Source organism: Pogonomyrmex barbatus, unplaced genomic scaffold (genome assembly GCF_055798465.1).
Source record: "Pogonomyrmex barbatus isolate J1 unplaced genomic scaffold, ASM5579846v1 scaffold20, whole genome shotgun sequence".
Classification (NCBI taxonomy): Eukaryota; Metazoa; Arthropoda; class Insecta; order Hymenoptera; family Formicidae; genus Pogonomyrmex; species Pogonomyrmex barbatus.
In genome coordinates this window covers 1,351,986-1,378,776 of record NW_028297117.1, presented here as the reverse complement: position 1 = coordinate 1,378,776, position 26,791 = coordinate 1,351,986, and the positions used below count along the sequence as shown (strand labels likewise).

At 31.1% G+C, this 26,791-nt stretch overlaps 1 protein-coding gene across 8 annotated transcripts in view; it reads left to right on the top strand.

The window, feature by feature from the left end:
* KaiR1D (Kainate-type ionotropic glutamate receptor subunit 1D) overlaps positions 1-26,791 on the top strand; it is a 219,091-nt gene that overhangs the window by 124,788 nt on the left and 67,512 nt on the right. For all 8 annotated transcript variants that reach the window (XM_089077884.1, XM_089077879.1, XM_089077880.1 and 5 more), the window contains one exon: positions 14,357-14,541. In XM_089077884.1, the coding sequence (XP_088934010.1) occupies positions 14,357-14,541 (185 nt within the window). The remainder of the gene's footprint in view (positions 1-14,356; positions 14,542-26,791) is intronic.

Here is a 26,791-nt window from a genome sequence, read left to right as displayed (position 1 = left end):
CAGTTCTCTCTCGATTGCACGCTCCTTTCCTCGCCGTTCACACAGATTATAGCCTTCGTGATTTTTTTTTTCTTATCAACGAACACGTTTTTCTTGCGCGATATGATTTGTTATCGTTGAGCTCTCGTTATTTTTTTTTATCTTCAATGCTTTTCATTTCCCGACAAAAGTTTTATTCTGCCCATAGTTTTACTTTGAACGTGTACTTTGCGGATTTTCAATATTTATTGAAAATAATATTTTTTTTGTAATGGTTATTTATACAGTCTCATTTAAATCTTCTTTCTGATATTCTTGGCATTTCATATTAATAATTATAATATAATTTCGTCCAAGTAATATAAAAATACATGTATTCTAAAATATTTACTTGCACACTGTTAAAGTGTGTTGCATATTGCTAAAAATTATATTGTGTAAAAGTTCTCAATCTTCTATATCTTCACGCCGTCTCCGATAAACGTAAACATGGTCTGATTTAATTTTTATTAATCGTCGTTGGAATGTCAGAGCGGTTTTAGCAAGCGTTAACGTCGTAACGCCTTACTTACGTTGTAAAGACATTTCAATCCTTCATTCTTCTAAGTTACAAAACCTTACATTACGCTGTCGTGGATAAAGTGATGTATCACTTCCCTCTGCGATAAACTCCAAAGGAGTAATACTTCAAAGGAAAAAGGGGTGAAAGGTATCAATCAATTATAGACAGGGTAATGTCTTTTGAGTACATTTCATCACATTCGCGCAGTAAAGTCCATTATCCAACGATCTGAAAACAATTATGTGCAAGAAAATTGAATCCCCCATCATGCGCCTCATCGCTGGAAGGATTGATAGAAAAATAATACTAGACTTTTGCGTCAGTAAGCATTGTAATGGGAATGCAACGAATGCCGCGAGCAAGCCATATCAATCTCATGTTATCAGCGATAGAGGAGCATGGCTTGAGGGCCGATATCGATAATCGGCGAATGAATTAATACGGAAAGGACGTTTTCACGGGCATGATGTGCTCGGAATCATCTGAATCGTCGTCATCGGAATCGTCTGACAAGCGGAGTCTCATCCGCGACGCTCGTTAACGAGAAATTCCGACGGAACGTGATAAATCGTTTTCTATCCTAGTGTGTAATTATCGCGTACTTACAAAACCCCATTACGCAACTGAAATGGAAATTAATATATTTAAATCCGAGGAATGCATCTCCCTTGTTCTCTCGTGCTCATGCTTGAGTGAATGTATTTCCGGCTTTCCCCTCTTGCTTCTCTCTTTCTCCTTCCCCCGCTCCGCTCCACAATGTAATCTACGGTTTCGGAGTTTCCTCAATGGATTTTTAGATTACTGCGAGACAAATGACTACTGTTCCCCATGAGGAAAGTATAGAATACTGTAAAACCGCGATTATCCGGCCAATCCCGACAGAGAATTAGCTCGACGTCAGTGGGAATTTCTCCCCCATTACCAAAGTCCACCTTAGAAATTGATGGGAAGAGATATTACAAAGTAGTCTTTAATAATCTTAAATGTTTGTAATGTAAATTTATTATTAAAGTTAAATTGAAAAGTGAGTTAAATTAATATTTAGATTACGAAGATATTTCAAATTATCTAAATTTCAATTAACAAGCTGAATGCTCGAATTATATTATGCTTGTATTAACAAAAAAATTATAAACATTAATTAAATGCATAATAAAATAAAAAGAGATATTTTTCTTTTTAACATTAGAAGCAATTATTTTTTAATTTTATGAAAAAATTAACATCAGAGACTCGATTTTATTATTGTATATGAGTTAAATCCATCTCTTCTCTCTATCGTCGATTTTGAAATATTACTATAAATTTTCATCGTAAATTGCCTATAAATATACGGATTTATGGTAAAATGGATCTAAAGCGTGCTATTCGATGCGATTTAAATTCTGTCGTTATCGCCCTTTCGATATTTGTGGAGGTGATCGGAATAAAATGCTTTGTCTTCATATTCTTTATAACCTTTACGATCACAATCAAAAATGGCAATAAAAATAAAACATGCGTTCTTATTTCCACCTATTTCATAAAAAAGTAAAACACTCTTATTTTCTCCTATTTCGTAAATTGCCTAACTTTCCTTACATGTCTTAATAATGGTTAATAAGATAGATAACAAATATATCAAATAAATCATTAAAAGTAAATACAAAGATTAAAAAAAATTTATATTTTAAATTAAAGCTGTTTGAATTCAATCTTTTAACTTTTTTTTATATCTACAACAATCATATATTACTGAAGCATATATATATATATATATATATATAAACAATAACAGTTTCAAAAATTTATTAGAGTTTTAATTTTTATTTAATATATATAAATTCAATATTTCTTATATTCCTTCAGTATAATTCTCCTTGGCTCTTCTTGATATCTAAAATTAAATTCACAATTAATTTATTTTACTTTAATTTTTATTTTAAAAATATCTCACTTGAATGATTGCGCAAAAATAAAACGAAAAGAAGACGATTTAATTGGTTTAATCGCATAACGCGAACAACAATCTTTGCAGGAACATTATCTGTACTTTCCTTTCATATAAGAAGATTCAGCTAGGATGATCATCAAAAGTGAGCCGTGCAAACACATTCTAAAACGGCATGATCCTCGTTCAGCATCTACCGACCGGATTACTGTCCGTGCTTTACTTTACCGAGAATTAACGAGCCGAGGAGTAAATAAGCACTCCGCTTGAGATTCACGAGACCAGTGTTATATGAGCCCCCTGCCCTCATAAAATCCATAAATTGTCGTTGCGAAGCGTAAAGAGAACGAGCATGCCCGTGAAAATTCCATCTCCCGATTCACTTTTCTGGACTACCGGCCGAGTCCTTGTATATGCACAAAGCCTCTATGGATATATGTATAATTTCATATAATATATATTGAATATGTAGACACACACACACATATATATATATATATATATATATATATATATATAGACACATATATACACGCATCTACGCATATATAGACTATCTTACTGCTACATATATGTGACTATTTAGCTATAAAGATCAATTTAGTCGATCAAGAGTCGATTTTTTTCTTAGAAGAAATTCAGAGAAATTTTTATCGTGTCTCTAAATTAAATATTTTAATAATTGAACTTTTAATTAAAACTCGAATAAAGTTTAAAATAAAATTAAAATAGAATTAACGGAAAAATAAAATTGTATAAAAATTTACAAAAAAGTCCGAATTAAAAAAAACATTTTACAGAGAAATATTAGCATATAAAATACACAATGCTATGATAAAAAATATATGCAATGGTAAAAAATAAAAATATTAAAAATTATCGAATAGTTATGAGAAAAGTTGATTACTCGAAATCAAGCGACAATACGTTGCGTGAAATTAATTACATTAAATGAGATTTGAAAAAATAAAATAGATAAAAGATAAAATCGTTCCTATATTCGTAAAAAAGAATCTCTAGTTCATCTATATTTAAATATATTTTTAACAATCACTTGAGAGAAAATCAAGAAAGTTTATCAGGAAAGTTATGGGATATCCTATGTCGACACATAAAGCGAATTATATGAGGTATATGGAACCAGGGTAATCCTTATCCCCGTAATCGCGAGACTCTTGAAAAATGGATCGGCTTTACGTTGCTACGCGTATAATATCGCTTATGGCAGTAATATCGTAATGGCAGCTAAGGTGATCATAAAATGGTCACTATACTGCAAACATAACAGTAAATCACAATCTCGTCATCACAATTCACTATTGCAATGTCCAGTTTTATGCAATAGAAAAAAGTAGATTTATTTGCAAAGAAATTTTGATCAATTTTCTTTTTTAAAACAATTTTATTCAAGTTTTTATAGAAGTTTTATATTGAAAAGCATGATAAAACAAATAGTAAATATTAATTATAAAACTAAAGGAAAAAATATTAGAATTATAAATATATATTATTAATATATCATAGTACGTTATAATATCGTATTAAATAATAGTAATATGATAAATATTTGCACATTACTTGAAAATATACAATCATGGTAGCTTATGTTATTCTTAATATTCAACTTTTTCAAAATCGTCTATTGCTATTTCGATACATCCATTGTACGACCAAATGTAAGATTTTATTGCTACGACGATAGTGCAAAGAGAAACGAAACGTGCTTGTAATATGAGTTCACCTATATAAAATGCATTCAGAAGAGAAGTTATATAAGTTGTAAAATAAATTTACGAGTTATATATTCGGTATTTTCTTCCATAAATTTAACAAATATATTTTGTTTGTAATAAATATTGTTATTTGATTTTCGGAGAAATGACATGAGCAAGAATATCAACAAAAAATACCACGTATTTTTCGTTATTTAGCTGCTATCGAAAAACAAAAGAGAAAAAAATAAATTCATCAATCAGCTAAAGAATGTGGGCTATGTCAAATCTATAACGTAGAGTGAAAGCAAAATTCAATTTGCTATTTCAATCGTTTCACTATAACAGTTTGCTTTCTGTCATCCGAAATGTTTTTGAGGCGGAAGAGATTTCAGTTAGCTGCTGGGCCGATAGACTCGGCCTCCGGAAGAGAGTAGTTAACCGATGGATTAACTCCGAAAGCGTGCCGTAGGGAACTAACTAATACGACTCCTCGTGCTAATGCATTAAGCTAATCTTCAAAGTTTGCACAAAAACTACACGAAGAACTCGAGAGTTTAAAGACCGTCCAAAATGAACTTTTCAACAGCGTCTCGGAAAATTGGTTGCGATTGTGATTAACATGAATACTATCAGTTAACGTTCTAATTGCATCATTTTAGATTGCGTTTTATTCATGGATTTAATTTTAACTTATTAATATCTTATATTCTATAATTATAATTCATATCTTATATTCTATAATTATTATTCATAATTATATATTTTATATATTTTCTATATGAAATAATTATTTTAAAAAGTAAATTACATCTTAGATAGACTAATACTAGCGCATACATATTTTTAAAAGTTTAAATTCATTATAGACAATTCTATAAAAATAGATATACTTTATCATTGCTCTTTTTGTAGAGATATATACGTATATGTATATACTATCGAGTTTTCTATATTCTATATTCGAGCCAGTTATTTTTTAAATTTAAATGCAATTATTTTGCCTTTTTTATTTTTTTTTTGCAATAAAGCAAAAATTGTAAAATAATATATACTTTATGATATACTTGTAAAATAAAATGATTGAAAAAAAGTATTCAATATGGTAAAGAAACTAATGTCTTCATATTAAAAATTAAGAGTGGGAAAGATAATATATATATATTTATAACAAATTATTTTTATTTTTAATTGTATTTAAATCGACTATTAATACGTTTAGTTAGACATAAGCCTGATATTTAATCTTCATCTGCATTTTAAAACGATAAGTTTTCTTTAATTTCGATAAAAGTTTCTAAATGTGAAATACGTCACATAAATCGAAAAAAAATGTTCACGGTTTTATATTCTCATCTTATATATCATTCTGTATAGAAATCGACGTGACAGCAGTACTAAATCTCATTCTTTTCTTCGATTTATTTCTTTTATAAATATATACAATAAATATTCACAAAAATAGAACAATGATAAAACATATTTATTTTTACAGAATTACTTATAACAAATTTAAAATCTTAAAAATATATTTGCGCTTATTCTAAGACGTTTATCTTTTTTAATAATTATTTAATATAAAAGAAAAGGATATTTCCAGTATTAAATACAAAATATCAAGAGAGAGTGTTTCATATCAAGAATGTACTTACTAAATACATATGTATAAAATATAAAGAAGATAATGAAGATCAGAACAAAATATTAAAAAGAAAAGTTTTTACTTATTAAGCTTGCTTACTAAAACTATATTAGAGTTTAATTTTAATGCTGTATTCCTTACAGCATTTGTATTACTGATGAAAGAGTTAAAGTTGCCATAGAAACGCTAAACGAGACAAAATGAAGAAGCAGCTAAGAACGGGCTGCTCAATATCGAGTTACTGAAAGTCGGGAGAACTGCCGAAGTCGTCGCGAAGAATTGCATGAATGACAGCACAATGAGAATAACCCGGGTCCTTTGTAATATAATTGCATGATAAGGACGAACTTATTCGCGATAACAGAAGAAAGCACGAAAGAATCAAACTTGAATTACCAATAGACTATGATGATCTCGAAATAAGAGGTAGAGAGATGAAATATTACTATCTTTGTTTCTCTCTATCGATTTGCACAAGAATTTGAAGATTCTATGAACTTTTAATTATATCTTAATTATGCATAAGATATAATTCTATTATATTACATAGCGTAAAGAGTCTTCTTGATATAATTTGACAATATAAGAGAATCTTTTACTTAAAATAGTTGAAATTATATATTGTGTTGAAAAATTATATTAGTGTTACATACAAATTTCCATTATTATATTTGATTGAACCGTTAACAAAATTGCAATAAAATATAACACAACTTTGGAAATCGAAAGCAAAATATCGCCAAATATATTAAATACGATCAAGTTAATCGGTATCGATAATGTCTTTCACATCATAAATAGGGATGCGTACGCACTGTAAAGGATCATCGATCGAGTAACGCTGACATCTTCCAATGCCATTCTTTCTGCAGCTGGTCGCTTTTATCTTCGTATCGGAATCGTGCCGCGACGGAACGTGATAAAGCGCGTTTCGCACGAGGAAGGGTTCTTTGTCCGACGAGCAATGCATTATTTGTGCGTCTATCGATCTTCAGTCGTGAGGAGATCTCCCTCGTACAGTGCTGGGCTCGTTCGACGAATCGGCGATAAATGTAAATCCTTCTTGCCAAAGTCGTCCCAACCCTGGCGAAGGGAAGCCGCACATTTAACCTTCGATCGGCGATAATATCGTAAACATACTCAAAATCTCAAATTAACATGAAATTTTCCGTAGTTTAAACATACATGTAACATTTTTTATTATTTTTTTTTGTAGTAAATACAAAAAAATATCGCGTTTAGAACAGTAGATATTGTTACATATTCGTGCGCTACATTAAAATATTTAATTATTAAAAGTAAAAAATGGATTACAAATTCACTCGTTTAAATTTAAACAAAAACTAACAGGCCATTACAGTAAATTCAGATATTCGTGCACTGATATAAGTACAATATGGCTAACAACAAAATATTTTAAGAATTCTCTTTACATATATTTCAGTTAAAAAGAATACGAATAAAGATGAAATCTTTCTATTACTTGTAATATGAGAAACACCGTACTGTCGCACTTGTTATAACATCTCTAGAATTTATTTAAGACGTAAACTATTTTTAGTCTTATTTAAAATGTGAATTATTATCTTTTACATAAATTTTATATCACATACATATAAAATTTATATAATATAACACACATACATATATATCGCAATTTTATTATTATAAAGAAATCTTTTTTTGGTTGGAAACATTTTCCCTCCCAAATATCTATTAGAAATATATTATATCCCCTTTGAAGAATTTGCGTGTGACAGGAACGAAATAAATTTATTTATTGCAAACAATTTATTGCAAAATAGGAATCGAAGACTTTTCAGTTTCATGGTAAAATCGTACGCGTGACGGGTTTCAGTCGGAGAGCAGACAGTTGGATTCTCTACGTAAGAAAACATTCGTTTTCAACCTGGGTTTCGCTCCTGAGGGTAGCAGTTAGTTGCCTGAGAACGGCATTAGGAAGATTAAAGGACAATTCGGTCCTCATTCCGAAGGGATTAAAATCACTCTCGAAGCTCTGCAAGTTTCCTTCCCCGTACCTGTACCCTGCGCCGATTCCCTTCTTCTTGCAGAGTGTTGGATGCAGCACCTATAGCAGGATCCGCGATAGCGCGTCGGTGACGAACGAATTAACATAATCCGCCGCTCTCTCGCTCTCGTGGAATCGACGTGGAGTACGAATCAGCACGCGCATCGGATTTTGGGACGTGAGCAAAAAGACGATTAGTTTGCTCGTCGGTTCGCTTGGCCTGGTTTAATGACCGTTTTGGATTGATCACTTTTAAATGATCCGTATAAGGGGCGGGATAATTTAAAGCGGCCGATTAGGCTGCGAATTTCCCGTCGTTAAGAAACAACTTGATTTCGCTCAATTTCCTCGAACAGTTCGAATTGAGAAATTTCAACTCAAACAGACCTCTCTTTAAAAGTAGATATATGAAATCCTCTTTTTACTTTTTTTTTTATCCGGTAATTATAGTAGATTATAATGTACGAGATAAGTTAATTAACAAATTTTTTAAATTGTTATTTGAAAAACAATTGTAAAGTGTGTATAACTATGTTTGAGAGATGAGGAATATTATAAAAATACGCTACAGACATGCAATAATAAAATTTACAAGACAAAGAAACTCAAACGAGAATATCATCAGATGTATGAAATATCTTATTTCGATAATATCTAGAAACGAGAGGTGGATCGAGGCCGACCAGTCTCGATATCACATACATCTCATGAAACGTTGCGCACGAGCTGGACTTTTCATTCTCAACAAGTCGACGAGAATTCAATAGAATTCAATAAAAGCTATAAATGTCATAAGTGCCGAGCTATAAAACAAAATATCTTATTAATTGCGCCGATATTGATATCTACGATTTTTCTCATGGTCTTTATTGGCGATCGTTATGTTGAGCAATCTGACAAATTTATGAAGAGCAAAAGTATATTTCGAGGATCTCCCAAAATATTGGGTTTATACGGCCAGGCTATTTCACATTTTGCCGGCTCATCCGCAAACCAGGTCTCGCGGATTTTGCCGGCTAAGTCGCGCTGAAGTTAACTTCCAACTCGCAAATCAGACTTGTCATCTGAGAAATAAGAATTGAAAGCAGATATGTGCCCGCAAGTCAGATTGAGAATATAAATCCGCGGATAAAAAGAGAGCAGAGAAAAAGCATGCATCGCAGATACTTTTACGCTATCGAATATCTTAATCTTGAATAAGGAACGAGTAAGAGAGAGAAAATGAGAATTTTACCGAAGAAGGAGAAAAGAAAATGGAATTATGGTTGGTTGCCACCAAACGTACTGAAATACTTGAGTGAAACCGACGGGGAAAAGCCTCGGGAGAATAGAAACATATCACTTTCCTAAGGACAGGTAGTAAGAATTTTGATCGTGCATGTCGAGAAAATGATAAGAAAAATAAGAGAGCTGCATATATATAGAATACTTTAGCAATCATACGTTTACACTAGACAAGAAAGAAAATTGCATTTTAATTATAAAGAAGAATGAGACGAATACTAAAAATAAATAAAAAAATCTTCTATGTGATTACTTTCTACATTTTTCAGTCTTTTTGTAAAAAATGCATTTTATGTGAAAATTCCAGAAATAAATTATTATTAACAAAATCATTTATAATGTTTAGATTTTTAATCATTTTTTAAAATTGTTATCTGTTATAAAATTTTATTGTTTAATGTAATATAATATATTAAACGTTTCAGATTCAGACATTTTTTTATTTATTTTACATACACTATTGGAGGAATAAATTATTTTATTTAACGTTATTTATATTATTATTTATAAAATATAATTTTATCAAAAAACATAAATTCATTTATTATTCTTTAATTATTGATTTTTATTTAGAAAAACCAAGCGTAAAGTTTAGAATTATGTTTTGATAAAAGGAGAAATAAAATTTAAACACAGAGTGTCATTGTCATGACATCAGTTAGCGGTTTTGAGATGAAGGGTGAAATTACAGTTGACGATGAACAGACGCGATTAAGGTTTGCACAGAAGGACCTCAGAAGCGAGGAAGACAGCATCGTGGGATTAGATATTACTTGGTACCGGGATCGCTCACCAACTGGCTTTGATATATTACCGAGCGATAATCCTATCTGCGCGTAAAGCCAGGACACAACGATACAACCAGAGCAACTGGATGCCATGTCGACTCCATTGCACCTACAATATGTATCCAGCTGCCTGCCTGTGAGAGCACGAATTGTGTCTAAGATGCTTATAGAGCATAGAAGTAAGCGCGGTCTATGCACACACACTGACATCCGGTAAGAACTTAAGATGGAAATCCGTGTTAGCGAAGGATGGTCAACCAACTTTGCTAGACACGATTGCAATGCAATTCATCACGTAATAATATCTCTTGCAACGTGCAATATAATATTTCAGATAATATACGAACATAAAGTGAAAAAGTAACCGTTATATATTGCAATTACTTTTTCTCTTTATATTCTTAAATAGCAACAAGCAGCAATTGTATGCAATAGTGCAAGTTAGTAAAAACATAATGTATAAGGTTTTGCATTTTCGTGAGAAGTCAAAATAAAGTATATAAGAATGAAACTCGAATATTTTGATTATATTAATTTTTTTTAGTATTTACATTCACTAAATTTTTTAATCCACTAAATTTATTTATATTTTATTTTGTGATTATGAATTGATTGAAAAAAAAAATTAAAAATATATAATATAAAGTTCTATAAAAGATCTTTTTTATATTATAATTTAGCATTATACATTATAATTTATGTATATAAATATTAAAAATTATGATTATTCACAAAGAGAATATTTAAGTCAAAAAATGTCCAAAAATAACAAATTTGAATGAGAATATATACGGCATATACAACATATATAATATATTCCATAATACAGAAATAAAATTTAAATAAAGAAAGAATAAAATATGCGCTTCTATATTTTATGATGAATTTATATTGTCTTTTAATTTTTGATAATTTTATATTATGTTACATGATATAAATTAAAAAATTAAAAATCAAAAAATTAAATTTCATAAATTTATATAGTATGACTGCAACATATGTAGAATGACTTATCAATTTTTCAATCTGTGCCATTTGCGTATTTCTATCGATGTGATAGTACAATCGATATATAAAGCTCTCTCATATTCTATTACAAAATTTGCGTCTCAAAGCCAGCAAAAGATATGAGCGCGCGTATTGCTCTTGAGCCACAATGCAACTCGAATTGATTCCGGACCCATCTCGGAAAAGAGATCGTTGAGACTTCGAATGTGTTGTGACCAATCGGAAGAAAAAAGAGAAAGAGAGAGAGATAGAAAAAACCGGAATTCTCGATACATACCGATGTATATGGCTGTTCGCGGGCCCCGGGGCTACCCGACGAAATTGCATCCGGAATTTCAATATAGCGCATATCATATTTCAACCTTAAAACGCCGCCAGCGCCTGTCCGGGTATTACTTTGAGGCTCTCATGGAAGCCGACTTTGCCCACCGATTATAGAGATTCCGACTGTAGTAAGGCACAGGTGAAACGCGGGGGGGAAAACCAAGGGATGCACAACCATCCCTCCCCCCTCCCTCTCTCTCTCTCTCTCTCTCTCTCTCTCTCTCTCTCTCTCTTCGCCACTTGGCATGATCCTTTCATTGGGATGGAACAGCCTGCAGGGGACATTAGATGGTTTTCGCTCGGAATAAATGATCAAAAGGTAACTCTGGATTAAAGCTGTCGCTCGCTCGGTGACCTGCTCGCGCTTATACGCTCCGCCTGTGAGCCGGATGTTGCGCTTTTACAAAGCGATTTAATCAAATTTTCAGAAAAGTCAGTGATGCTATTAATACATATTCGCCTGTGCCGAAAGGCCCGTGCACTTCCTCAATTCCGAATTCATTGTCAGATTTGGAAATGATCCTGGCTTAATATAAAGTTAATAAGAAAATTGAATTATCTTCGCGTTTAAAGTTTGTCTATAAGTGGAAGATAAAAATTTACTATGTAGTAAGTTTCAAATGGACTTTATCGTAGTTATTTTAATACTGCTAAATTAATTTAGTAGCCTTAAACAACTTTAATTTTTTTGATTTCATAAAAATATCATTATAGAAGTAATTAAAAATAGGAAAAGATAATATGTTAATAACAATATTAATAATATTGCAAATTTTCATTAAAGACTGATTTTAAAATTATCAGATATTTAATAAAAAAATATGAGGCACGGTTTTCATATATATATATATATATATATATATATATTTTCATATATATATATATATATATATATGTATATTAATAATTTTAAAATCAGTCTTTAATGAAAATTTGCAATATTATATATTTTTAAATTTGCAATAATATATATTTTTATATAATATATTATATCATTTTTATACTTTTTCATGAAATAAAATAAATTATTATTAAACGATTCTCGCGATCCATTTGTAATGAATATATATGTACATATAAAAAATAATTACAAAATTTAATAAAAAAATAGGTTTTAAAAATAATTGATAATTAAGAGATGTACTTATAAAAAAACTGTAGGAAATAAAATATTTTTTTTCAAAAAGAAAAAAAAAAATATATATATATATATATATATATATATACAAAAAATAATTATAGTTAACAGTGTTACACTGAATTATAATGAATAGATCGAATATACTTTCGAAACAAGTTTTTTTATCATGCAAAAAGAAAAATTATCGCTGTTCAAATAGGGGACGAGAAAGAGGAGAAAAATTTATGTTAGTTCGTTAGGGTGATTTGTACTCATGTTACAAAATTTAATTATTAGTATGAGTAAAAATAAATGGCAACACAAAAAAAGTGTAAATTTAACAAGGACGCACAAGCATATCGCTTGAAACATTCGTGATGTTCGCCCTTAACTAGAACGATCTTTCAAGCAATTTCCACCATCTAGTATCCAGCGATCTTTAGGAACGACGACGATGGACAAAATATATTCTTTTTTTTTATTAATGAAAGGTATCATGAACGAGTTCCAAAGCAATCTTCCGCCAAGCGCTCGATGGAATTCCGAGACAATTTTCTTTCGAAGTTTATCCGCTTGCACTTATCGAGGGAAAAGTTCTTTCTTGGCGAGCAAAAAATTCTCATTATGACTTATCCGCGATCGACTATCGAGATACTTCGACGATGACGAGCCTGCGAAATCGGTAAGACAATTGCCGATGTTGTAATTGAAGGGGATGAAAGGGGAACACGGATTTTCATCGAGGTAGCAACATTGTTTTCTTTCTACAAAAAGTACGAAGAAGGGAAAACGAATTTGAATTACGTTAGCAGAGAGAGAGAGAGAGAGAGAGAGAGAGAGAGAGAGAGAGAGAGAGAGAGAGAGAGACAAGGAACTCGTGACATTCGTCGCATGGATGTTTAGTGTGATACGATGATTTATCGTACTTTATTGTCGTTAAGAAAAAAGAGGGACGCTGTCGTAAAATCGAATATAAATGAAATCGGCTAGTGCCAAAGGTAATGAAAACATTTATTGGCTAAATGAAATTGGTAGTAGAAACGGGAGAGATTGATCGCGAGTTATGCATCGCGCTGATGGAAGATCCTGGCGGACAGTTAGATCCTGGCGAATGTTCCGGTGATACCGAGTCGTTTATCACGACTGGGCGAATGGAGAGCTCGTGAGATCGGGAGATCGTCTGACAAGCTGCACGCGGTGTTGCGCTACGCTACTAAGTTCGCGTGAGTCGCGGTGATTAATCGATAATGGGTTTCATATAATACGAACGGTATATTGTCAATGTGCGAAACGACCTTAAATCACATTAGCTGACGGTGACATGATCGATATATTATGATGGGACAGGTCATTCCGTTTCGTTCAGCTTAACATCACAGTGCACTGCCCCTAGCGTTCGTGTCGTACTTATCTTGCTCGCGTATCAGCGTGTTACGCTCGCATCTACATATACATTATCATAACAGAAGCGACCTGACTAATTAATCGATCCATATGCCATCTCTCGATTTCAATTTGCGCAGTTTCATATTTGTGTTAGGATACACAATTAATTATTTTAGTAAACATTATAATATGATTTACCAAAAAACAAAAATATTTGCTTCATATGGTGACAATCGGTAATATTACAAATATAAAAAATGTGATATTTACAAAAATAAAAGAATATTCATTCCATACATTTTTTCTTTTGTCAAGTACATCCAAAATAATAAAACATTTCATCTAAAAAGATATTTAATCCTGTAGGATAATTGTATATTATTCCCGTAATGTCAGATTTTTTTATTGTAAAGAGTTATTCTTTACTACGCGATTTTAATAATTAACCAAACACAAATTGTCATAATCATTACAATCACGTAATAATGAATTTAACACGCTAAATCTTTCAATTCGAATAGAAGCTTAGGGAAGGAGCTTTCACATTATCTTCACAACAATCCTGATCACGTTTATACGGCATTTGTTACAGTATGCCACTTACTGCGAGGCGGTGTGGCAGCGATTTTTGGACCGCAGAGCGCGCACACGGCCTCTCACGTGCAGAGCATTTGCGACACCATGGAAATTCCGCACTTGGAGACGCGTTGGGACTACCGGCTTAGACGGCAGAGCTGCCTCGTCAACCTTTATCCACACCCCACCACTTTGTCCAAGGTACGTATACACAAACTTCAGCCAGAATAATAGCCTCATTAAAGCGACGCCCATCGCACAAAATCTGCCTTCGTGACCCTTCTCTCCTTACGGATTTCTTGCCTCTCATAGCTGTTTTACCTCACCTTCATCGACGAGCAAACATGGCCTTTTAAATGGGATTAACGGTTGTCGTTCTAATCAAGGTAATTTCAACGTTTCGTGCTTTGCATTTTACATTTCATTGTAATTATAACTAAAGAAGTAAAAAGAAAAGTTAGTGAAACCTAAAAAGACATGAAAATTTTGATAGAGACGCACAGCTCTTGATTACTAAGATTACATCTTTAACGTTTTCTTGGAAAATACTTGTTAGTTGCTCTATAATATAATAGAAGTCACTAATCAACTTAGACAATTTTCTGTTTAATCGAAAGTCTATCTCAGAAAGTTTTGCATTTTCATCAAGCTATAGCGCGGAAGATTGCTTTCGCGGCCAAGGCGTATTCACTGTTACATTCGATTGTATCTGTATGCATCGGATGCTGTACCCACAGTGTGGTAGTTCTGAATTTAACGCAAAAGAAGCGAAACTTTTTGAATTTCTCTTAATAAGCGCGAAGTTTCGAGAGACGGGGTGCGGCTGAAAGTTCCGGTCGCGGGTTTGTATAGCTCTCGGGCTTTTTGGGTTAACGAGAGTTCTCTCTCTTCTCTTTTTCTCTCCTCTTCCTCTCTCTCTCTCTCTCTTCTCTCTCTTTCTCTCCTTTTCTCTGCTTGTTGTTTCATGAATCTTCGCAACCCTTTCCCTTCTTCAATATTTGTTACTCGCGAATACTTGCACTTTGCGACACTATGCTTTTTCTTCCTCGCTCGTACGTCTCCTCTCAATATTTGCTACTAGATTTGTCCTCCATTCCCGAAAGCGCTTTGTTTATTCTCCGTATAGGATGTGGTGGAATCCTGCTCATCGCCCATCATCGAGTTTCCCTTTATTTTCGAAAGGACTCGCGAATGGAAAATAAATATCCGCGGCTGCGAAGCGCTTTATGCTTCAAAAGGGAGAACATTCGTGAGAAAGTCGATAAATCCGTCGCTGCGAGCGAACGAAACATGCATGCCCCAAAGGAAAGTATGAAAGACAGCGAAAATGAAATTTTCTTCTGACGTATATATCAAAAAATAATTACATTTTATTTGTGTCTTAAATATGTATCTAATGATATACTATCCGTAAAGAATCTCAGAAAATCTGTCATATAGAAATAAATTCTTGACAATCGTTGACATTTTATTTTCTATGGAGATAATAAAAATTATTATCCATAACATACATGTATATATATGTTCATAAATACACGCACAATATTATAAGTATACTTGTAAAACAATATGACCTCTTTAGAATTATTATCGAGCATAGTATTGTGTTTTATTGATTAAAAAAAAATGTTCATCAATCATTGCTAGTTTATTTGAATATTTTGTAATGCTAAAAATGCTAATAAAATAGCAATATTGAAATTAATGATTTTTAACAAATATTCAAAGCCCTGTGATATGACACATGAATGGATTCTAATTGAAATTCTTACTCTGTGTGACAAGAGAGAGATAGAAACAGAGAATAGAAGAGAAAGTGAGAGAAAAGATCGAATAGCTTTGGGTATGCAATAGCCTTTAAATTGTGTCCTCTGTACGCCATTGATGAAAGTCCTTTGATCGACGATGTCAAAGCTGACGTAAATTATTATCCAGTTATCAATATAGCATATTTTGTATGAAATCCATAAAGAATCTCAGAAAATCTGTCATATAGAAATAAATCCTGTTCGTTGACATTTTATTTTCTATGGAGATTAAAAATTATTATCCAGTATTATCTGTAATTAACATATGTACATACATGTATATACATGTTCATAAATGAACATGTAAACGCACAATATTATTTACTATAATAGAGTTTTTAATTTAGGTTTATTTATAAAATATTTAAACAAAAGATACGTGTAAAGATATAAACGTAGCATAAACATTATGTGAAGTAATGAAATTAATGTTTTTTAATATTTCATACATGATTAAAATAGAAAAGAAGAAATTATTTTCGGAAAATTTTTCTTGTCAGTATAAAATATAAGAATTCGACACTAAAATATAAGATTGTATTTACAGAAATATAAACAATAACATAGATTTCATTATATTGGAATTATTCATGATGTATTAATAAAAGAATAGTTAAGAAAAATGTACTTTTTTATATTAGAACTTTGTAAAAAATTCATATTATAATTTAGTTTCTTAATTTCCAAAAATCTGATGTTCGCACAATGAAATGCGAGTATGCGAGAAATTGGAGGACATAAAGAAGGTGGAGGAACGCTTAATAAGCTTTCGCGTTCTGAAAGTGATAAACATCAGGTTTCCTCAGTCTCAGGTTTCCATTGTGAGTCTAGTAAACCGGAGGGAAGTAGCTTACGTCGTCAGTTATTTCACGGTGTTAGAGCAGGGTTGGTTTTCTCTCGCCCGAGTTCTTTTCTCGGTGGAGTCCCACCATTTCAACGCAAAAATGCAAAATTCACTAGGAGAGCAGCGGCGTCCTGATTAGAGTACTCGACGGAGGAAAAGAAAAATCGAAAAAAGACAGCGGAGGTGGGTGAACGTTGGCGTCGATTCCGTCAAACGAGCGACAGTCAACCTCATTCAGTCAACCCGACGACGGAAATATTTTACTTTCCGGTACCTCTTACGCGTGATTCAAAGGAACCGAAGGCGATTGCAGGAAGTAGAAAAACGTAAAGTAAAAAAAAAACAACCAGTGAGTCTCTTTGATTCGCATCAGAACTAAGGGGATATCCTTAATACCCTCCGCACCACAATTTTCCGCAAAACGGTAACAAATTGTTATTGTAAACGATGCATTATTTTGGATAATATTAAAATGTATATTATTTTGTAAAATAAAAAAAGAATTATAATTATAAAAAAATATCAACTAAATAAAATATTGAGTGTATCAAGTACTTTAAAATTTTTGCAGAAAATATAATTTATTTATTAACCATCTATTATATATTTTATATATATATATATAATATAAAATAAATGTTTATTTAAATTTCAACTTTTATTTTATAAATTCCATTTATAGAAATAAATATTAATTATTCTTTTATTCGAAATAATTACCAAAACTTGTTTTATTTCAATTATTTTTATTGTACAAATGATAAACCAATTTAAATAATATAATAACTGGAATATTATTTTCTATATATTTTATAAATTCTAAATGTCCTAATTAATAAAAAAATATTGTTGAAACAATGCTTTCAAAATTACTTCGGTACACGCATAAAAAATCTTCTCAAAATTTTTCTGCAAAAGCAGTGATCAAAATTATCTTGTCATCAAAATTTTCATGTCTAAAATAAAATATTTCAAATTGGGACACTCCAATTATTACATTAAAGCGCGAAGACGAATCTATCCAATTTCGCTTTGAAGTTTCAGACAACTTATATTGTCCACGTCGAAATCGAATTGTATTTCGATTCACATTCCTGCGCGGATGGTATATTGCCTTCTGATCTGCTGTTTTCTTCTAGCCTAGGAAAATAAAGGAATGGTAAACCTTCAGTCCAAATATCTTAGATTCATGAAAAATTATCACTTCTCAAATAAAATCTTAATTAGAAAAAAAGAGATTTTTCACAAATAAACAAAATTATTTAAGTTTTACATATGTCAGTATTATAAAGCTGATATTATTAATTTTTAACATATAAATATGTTTTATATGTACGTGCATGTATAAAAAGACGTGCGTATATAAACATAATATTCTTATAAACAAAATAGAATTGTATGTAGCTATGATTACTTTTTTACAAGAATATCTATCATGGTTGCTTTTATATTAAATCAGAGATATTCATACATACACGTTAAGCATGACATAATCACTGTTATTCCTGTCGGGGATTACATCTTGATCATTACAGGATATCTTGGTGATTACTAATGCTTAATATGAATATCCTTAACCTATTTAAGATGTCATTAATAATAATAAGGATATTTGATTATTTAGAGCATTTCTCTATAATTATGCACTCTAAACATATATTTGAATTTTCTATAATGATATTATTATGAATACTGAAAAAGAATCTATAATTAAATATTTTTTTTATTTTTGAACTTAAAATCATAAAATGGCGTTCGTCATTCCGTTCGCAATTTAATCACATTATGATGATATAACGGGCGATATGTTGGTGTTAATGAACTGCGAGAGACGCAATTGCCATTGCCGCAGCAATGATTTAACGATCTTCCTCGTGGCCGATAATGGACCGGCTTCTGTGCTCCGATGGTCGTTAGTCCAGCAGCCGATGTATATGAATCGGTTGAATCAGCTGCTATGTTGCTGTTGGAATTCAATTTGTACTGTTTCCTAATCGAGCCTTTGCTCATTACACTTTAGTATGCCATTTTGTACAGTTCAACAACGTTGGCATTGTCATTACGCTTTGAAATAAGTCTTATGGATTCTTAAGAAAAACACTAATATCTTCATTTTTACACTACACTTTGCATTTTTCTTTAATTGATTCTTATGTAAACTGTATGCATAAAAAAAGTTGTAACTTGATGACACAAGTATTTATTAATTTTAATAACCAATAAAAGTCTTTTGATGTCTTAATAAAAAAACAATAGTTGGAAAAGATTTTCATTCTTTCTTCAAAAATAAAAATTCAATGTAATGTATTTATTGCAAATTTTCAATGTGTCATATCAAATACATTATTAATTTGTAACAAAATTTCTAATATTATAATACAATAATATTTTATTATTTGAATATTTTATGCACGTTTATGTGTGAATATATTTTTATATATTTTAATTAACTAAGAACAATTGTTCAAACTTGATGAAAATCATGAAAAAAATAATTATTATATCATCTTTATAAAGCGTAAAAAAAGTATAATGTATTATAATACATAACATTATATTAACATTACACAAAACATTAAAATATTTATTTTATAATAATTAAATTATCTGTTTCTCACATTCAAGTTTCCTACATTTTTAGTACCTTTCTATATAATTTAATCAAGATACATGTTTGCGATTTATTGCATCCTAATACAATTGTCGTTTGATTCATTGTCCAAGCTTTGATCTAAACAACCGTCAGTGGTAAGCGATGTCACTCAATTCTACTCGTACAGCATTCAATGAATGAACTGCACTCTCCTACAACAACATATATCTATCGCCTCTCTCTCTCTCTCTCTCTCTCTCTCTCTCTCTCTCTCTCTCTCTCGTTTTCTCTTCGTCTTTTAGAGCAATCAAGAATTCGCGTGGCTTAGATGCGTTCCAAATGAACGTTTATTTCTGAAGGTGGATTACTAATCAATGTCATTCAGCGAAACCACGTACAGCCAACGCGATTGAAAGCCGATTGCACTCTTTTCCCCTTCACCTCGCCGATTAGCTTTCCGTTCCCTCCTTCGCAAGGTTTCTTCACGCTCGTTTGGCAATCACTCGTAACGCCGACCGCATCTCCTTTCGCTTCCGCTACCTTTTCTCATCTACTACGATAGAAAACCTTGTCGGGAGTAAATGGATTGCATTCTGGTGCATTCGTTTCTGATAAGGTGATGAGCATTTCGCGGGTCGAGACTGATACGTGATAACGTTCAAGCTCACGATTTTCGGCTAATAAACTCAATCACCGGTGTACACTCTTAACTTTAAAATAAAATTCTTTTGTTTTCATTGAGCAACAATTATTACTGTAAATAATAAAGATTAATTTTTTCTTCATCTATCATACAAATATATAGACAACGACTAACTAACTTTTCAATTCTTGCAAAATATATAATACATTTATATTTCTTTTTTATAAACATAATACACGATAATTGAAATTCTGTTATCGATAACAGTTTTCGATAACAGAATTTAATTCAATTCGCGGTTAAAATTGTAATAATTGATGCAAATTAAAGCAAGCTATCATCTCGAAATCAAGTTCCATGAAAGCAGTAAACTTACCTGCAGAATTATTTACGCAGATTCTCTACGGAGTTGTCTTGACAGGATCAATCTTCAGTGAAACTCATCCTCACAGTATATTGCGGGCATTATTTCTGAAGAGAGCGCGCGCGGAACGATGCACTTTATTGGAGGGACGACCGGGAACGAGAGAAGGGCGATCGTCAAGAAATGTAGACGCAATATCGTACATGGTGGAGTGCAGACGTGGAATATGGCACCGTCGAATAAAGCGGTCGTATTACGTCGGAAGTGAATAACTCCGTTGCGTCTAGCACGTCAGACGTAATCTCGTTTCGTGTTCGAGAAGAGAACGAGCGTAATCGAGAGGGAGAAAGAGGGAGGCAAGCGCGTTTGGGGATTATCCGTTGTTCGCGGCGGACTAAGCCGCTTGTTGCCGCGAGTTTCATCGCTCGTAATCGACGTCTCACCTTCGCAGTTCGTCACCATTACGCTATTCTGGGAGGCAATTTTAATGTCGACGGTGAGACTCGAGATACCGTCGACGAACCGAGCTGAGACGGCACACTTTGAAGGTTTTGCACGGCCGAGAATGCATTATTTACGAATGCATTAAGCGGAATTCTATTAGAAGCGGAATTAAGAACGCCGATTTTCTCGCGCGCGCTTCTCTCTCCTAATGCATTTCGAAAACTTCGCTGTCGAGTAGATGACGCGCGGAGAAAAGAACCGCCGCAGAAAATGCAAAGTGCATTCATCGCGAATGGCGTTCGGTATTCGGATAAGAGGATACTTCTCGAATACCACTCTGTCTCAAGTTGGAATTCACACCTATAGCACATGAACACAAGATTTTCTGATTGACATTTAATCAGAAGATTGTAAAAGTTATTTTATAGAAGTAACTAGTTACAGTAAGTTTCTTTCTCTTAAAAAATAACTAGTTACAAGTTACAAACTTTAAAAAGTAATATTACAATTATAATTATTCAAAAACTAACGTTACATTTCAGTTACTTTTCAAATAATGTTTAGACATAATATTTTAAATATGAGAATTTTACACTTTTAACATTACTAAATTATTTTATTTATTATACTCGGTTATTATTATTATTATTATTATTATTATTAGTTTATATATAATTAATCAGAACTTTATTTGAAGATTATTAAGATTTTTAAGATTTATTAAAATAGCAATATATTTTTTAATATATTAACTAAATTAATAATTTAAAATAATGTATACTCTTGGAATCAAAATTATAGGATCAATATTTTTTAAAAGTATTTTTAAAATGTTTACTAAATTTAAACGTCGTAATATTATGAAACTATAAGCACTATAAAACAAGATATGAAGTTTATTTTAAAAAATAAAATCTTAATCTTAATGATTATATAATAGCTATTCTCGCTTAAATAATTATTATCGTTTCATTCTATAAAATGTAGTTGATATGTTGAATAAATTTGAAATATATAAAGTAACTGTAAAAGTAAGTCTTAAATTAGTTTACTACTTATTAAAAAATGTAATTAAATTAAGTTATAAATATAAATGAAAAGAAAGGAAATTAAGTTACAATTATTGAAAATAACTCTAACTGTATTTTTGTTACAAATAACGAGTTGTTCCAAAGTTTGTATTTAATTTATATCGTATAATTTTTCTCGACTTTTACTCGACTATTCATTTCATTTCTATGATTACTGTACAATCAATATGCCATTTATATCAATACCAATTCATCAAATGCTTAAATTTATGTACACGGATAAAAATTTATTTTGTCCTGAACAGAAATTCAAACGCCGGGTATTATACAAAATACGATTAATTAATTTACTGGTTGTATCGTTGGTTGAAAACTATTGTCACAAGCGTCCTCAATATTAATTATTCCGATGAGGGTTATTGCACCAGAAGTAGTTTTATTTGTTTATGCATGATAAGCTGCATATGTTGTGAAATTCGAGCCAACAAAATTTCAATGGAGCAATGCTGCTCAGTGAGCAAAAAGCTCAATGTGATGATCGCCCTAGATTTTGTGTGCGTACATTGTAAGCGAATTTGTAATTGTAATTATAATAGAAATTCGTTTGAAGTACCACCAAGTACAATTAACTAATATCGTCAACGTGAGAGAGAGAGAGAGAGAGAGAGAGAGAGAGAGATTTCACGTTTATCGAGATAATTTTGCGTATTTCTCTTTTCATCATCACGTTACGAATGATGTTTCAATTTTGCAATATAATGTAACACATCCAAATGTTAGCAGTGGCATAGATTACAACGTTGTTCTATACATGTGTTTAATAAAGCATACGATAATAATACACAATTTTAGATTTGTCTAAAAATTATCATTTAGCAATCCTATAATGTGTTTAATATTTTCCTTTCTCTTATATGTATTTTATTTTAAAGATAATTTATATGTGATGTAATTTATATAACTCTACGTTACATTTGGTCAGGTTTTATTTTTTCTGACGGTATGTAGTATTGTATAAAGATGCATCCGTGAAAAGATCGTCCGAATGTGAGAATAAAAGGGCCGGAAATTTTGTCGTCGTAGATAAATTTTCAAGACAATCGCCATGTTAAATTCCAGACTTTCAGACATAAATAGAAGATGATAATCGACAACTACTGATCCTACTAACTTGTTATTTCCGGATAGCCGACGAAACTTGAACTCGGTGCACAGCGACGCAGGAAGAGATGATAAGAAAATAGTTATATACATATAACCCGTTTTGCTAAGAGCAAAACTTCAATTTCCTCTAGAACTTGGATTTAATCATGCTGACTAATCTTTTCAATTCGTAAACAATAATTATACTAATCTTTTTTTCTATTCAATTTAATAATCTGAAACTTAATGATATGCGCTATGCATATCACATACGATAATATTACATTAAAAAAATGTTAAATGAAATATTAAATTGAATGTAATCATGCATAAATTTTTATTCTAATATTGTTTATATAATAGAAAATTTAATAATTAAATTTCATTCATTAATTTAAAAAGAACACAATAAATAGTTCTTTAATCTTTGACAACGTTAATTAAAAACATTATTTTTTAAAAATTAACTTAAAATATTATTCTTTTGTATTTGAAAAAGTGATATTTTTATAATATATTTAAAGTTTTAATAATAATGTCTAATAAAAATATTATGAAATAATTGAAATAAACTAAATAAAAATTCAATATATTCTATATCAGTAGTACAAGTATTAATATAGTGCGACATTAATAAGAAATAAATAAAGTTATCATATTAAAAATGAATATATATGAAAAAAAACAGAATTAAAAAATTGAAATCTGTTATGATAAGATAACTGAGAAAATATCCAATACTAATGTTACTAATATTATAATTCTTCAATATGCAATAATTCAAAAAACACAATTTTTCTTTCTTAATTAAATATTCATAAGTAATAAACTATAATCATATAACGAAAAATTTGTCATAATTTTGAAAAGCATTGTTTAATCTGCATTTTTTATTTAAAAATTTGAAAATTATCAATAAACGATTACAATATAATAACACAAAACCAAAATTGAAAGCAGTTTCTCATACTTGGGATAATATCAATTATATATTCTATATATAAATTTTGCCATCAACTATTATATGTTATGATAATTGACTGTATAAAAATTTGGTTAATAGTCATAATAACCTTTAAACATGAACTATTCATTTACGTTCAAAGAGAGAGAGAGAGAGAGAGAGAGAGAGAGAGAGAGAGAGAGAGAGAGAGAGAGAGAGAGGGGGTATTATGACACTAAAATATAATATATAGAATGCATCTAGCTTTAACAAGCGCAATTTATAGATTAAGTTTTATTTTTAAGTTTTATTTTTACTTAATCGCTTTTAATAAATACACAAATATGATTTAATATTATCTTTATAACTAGATCTGCATTCAAATATTTCTTTCTTTTTAATTTCTTTTAATAACTCCTTGAATAGAATTTTGTAGTCCGCTTTCAGTTAAAATAATAAAGTTTTTCTTTAAGATTTGAAGCTTAATTTATAAAAATCTTTAACTTTTGTTATAAAAAAAATCAATTGTAGCTATCAAAGAATTTATAAATAAAAGAAAATCCGTCAAATATCTTGCTAATGAAAGATAATAATCTTTCCATAATGAGAAATTTTCCTTTTATCCGTAAGGTACATTTAACTTTATCTATTTCTTCTGCAATCCTCCCAAGATGCGAGATTCCCGTAAATACACTAAGCATGTTATAATGTCTAAATATAATTTTACGTCAGAACGAATTAGGATTTATTCTGAAACGAGAGCGAGCGGAACTTTCTGTGGAAAACATTTTGAGAAAGGAAGCAGCAAAAGAGTGATCCGGTTGCATGCACTATTCAATTTAGCTGGCTAGAAAAATCATATGAGCTCGGAACACAGACAGATGTTCTTCTTTCGGGATCTTGTTACAAGGAGTAGTACGTCGGCAAGCGGTTCGTTAGTCGCGCTCTACCACGAATAACTACTACTTTACGTAGATCTTACGCGCGTAAGAACTCAATGACAGAACAAAGCTCTTTATGCAAATAAGAATCCAATGCGAAAACATAGTACATTTAAAAACTTTTGATTAAACATGAACAATAAAAAAATTCTGAACCAAGTGGACAAAACTATTTACGATAATTTAAAACTTGAATGAATATTTTAGGCAAAATTAAACTACATTATAATGTTATATAAGACTTTTTTAATATTTTTTAATATATAAATTTCCACGAATTTACTATTATTGATAAATCGTAAAGATATTCCATAAAAATGAAACTATCTAACTAATAAGAAGTAACATTTTAATAAAACATATAATAATCAATCATATATAAAAAAGATTTATTTTATAAAAAAAATTATTTTCTACAAGATTAGATTTTTCAAATGTGAGATTCTTTAAACAACATTTATACTCAACGTATAATAAATTGTATTACAAAGAATGTATTACGTGCGATGTGCGAACGCATCTCGAGTCGCGTCTAATCCGAATGAATCGAGGACGCTTCGAATCGTGCTTCTCACAATTCGACATAAAAATCCATCTGAAAAATGCAACACGGAGAACTTGCTTCGTGTTATATCCCGAGAAAGAATATATTCGCGGAACCCGCAGACCAACGCGCTACTTTCATTATGAAAAGCAGCACAGCATTGACATGAGACGTATCCATGTGCGAGATAAAAGCGTATGCACTTACACCTTATGTGCATTTGCGTGCATAAGCTAGATGCGTCGGATTCACAATCCTTTTAACAAGATGAAATCTTCAACAAAATGAATAAATTTTAATTTATTATGAAACGATGCCATTCGGTCATTGATTGAATCCTTTTTGAGCAGTTGAGTTCAAATTCTTCGCTAATTCGCAGATTTCAAATAATTCGCTAATTATATTTCAACTAAAAAACGGGATCTATAATTAAAAATCTATAATTAATGACTGGAATATTTTCATCTATACGCATTCTATATAAAATATTATTTCATTTATATCTTCTCACTTATTAATAAATATAATTACGTGAATCGAATAGAATTGAAATTCTATTAAATTGAAATACAATTGTACGCCAATTGTATAATAATTTTTCCTTGTACGCTTACATCCGTGTTAACTAATTTGGGAAAATCCTTAAGAAAGTAAATATTAAATATTTATAAATATTTAAATATTAAATATTTAATATATTAGTAAATATTAAATATTTTTATTAAAGATAATTTATATATTTTGAATTAGACAAATGATAAGAGGACGCATAAGAAGACAACCTGCAGATCAACCTGCATTACGGTCATCGTCGTATGAAACGATAACGTACTCGACCGCAAACGTGCTCGAAATGGCAATGTAACGAGCGTGATAAATCTCGTGTCACGCGCGAACTCCGATACTACGATAAGAGCCGCCGCGGCGACGCGTAAGGCGACTTAAATATTTCACCGCTGAAATATTTCCGCCCAATTTGCATCGACCATGAGGTCCATGCGCTTCTACATGTCCGCATCGCGCTTTGTGAATACGTAATTTTGACGACATTCTTTTCCGCAAAGTATCCCTTGATCGTTCTCCGAAACTCGTGTGACGGCATATTTTGATGAGGATTGATCTCTCAAAATAAAAAATCGGAATAAATGGAACT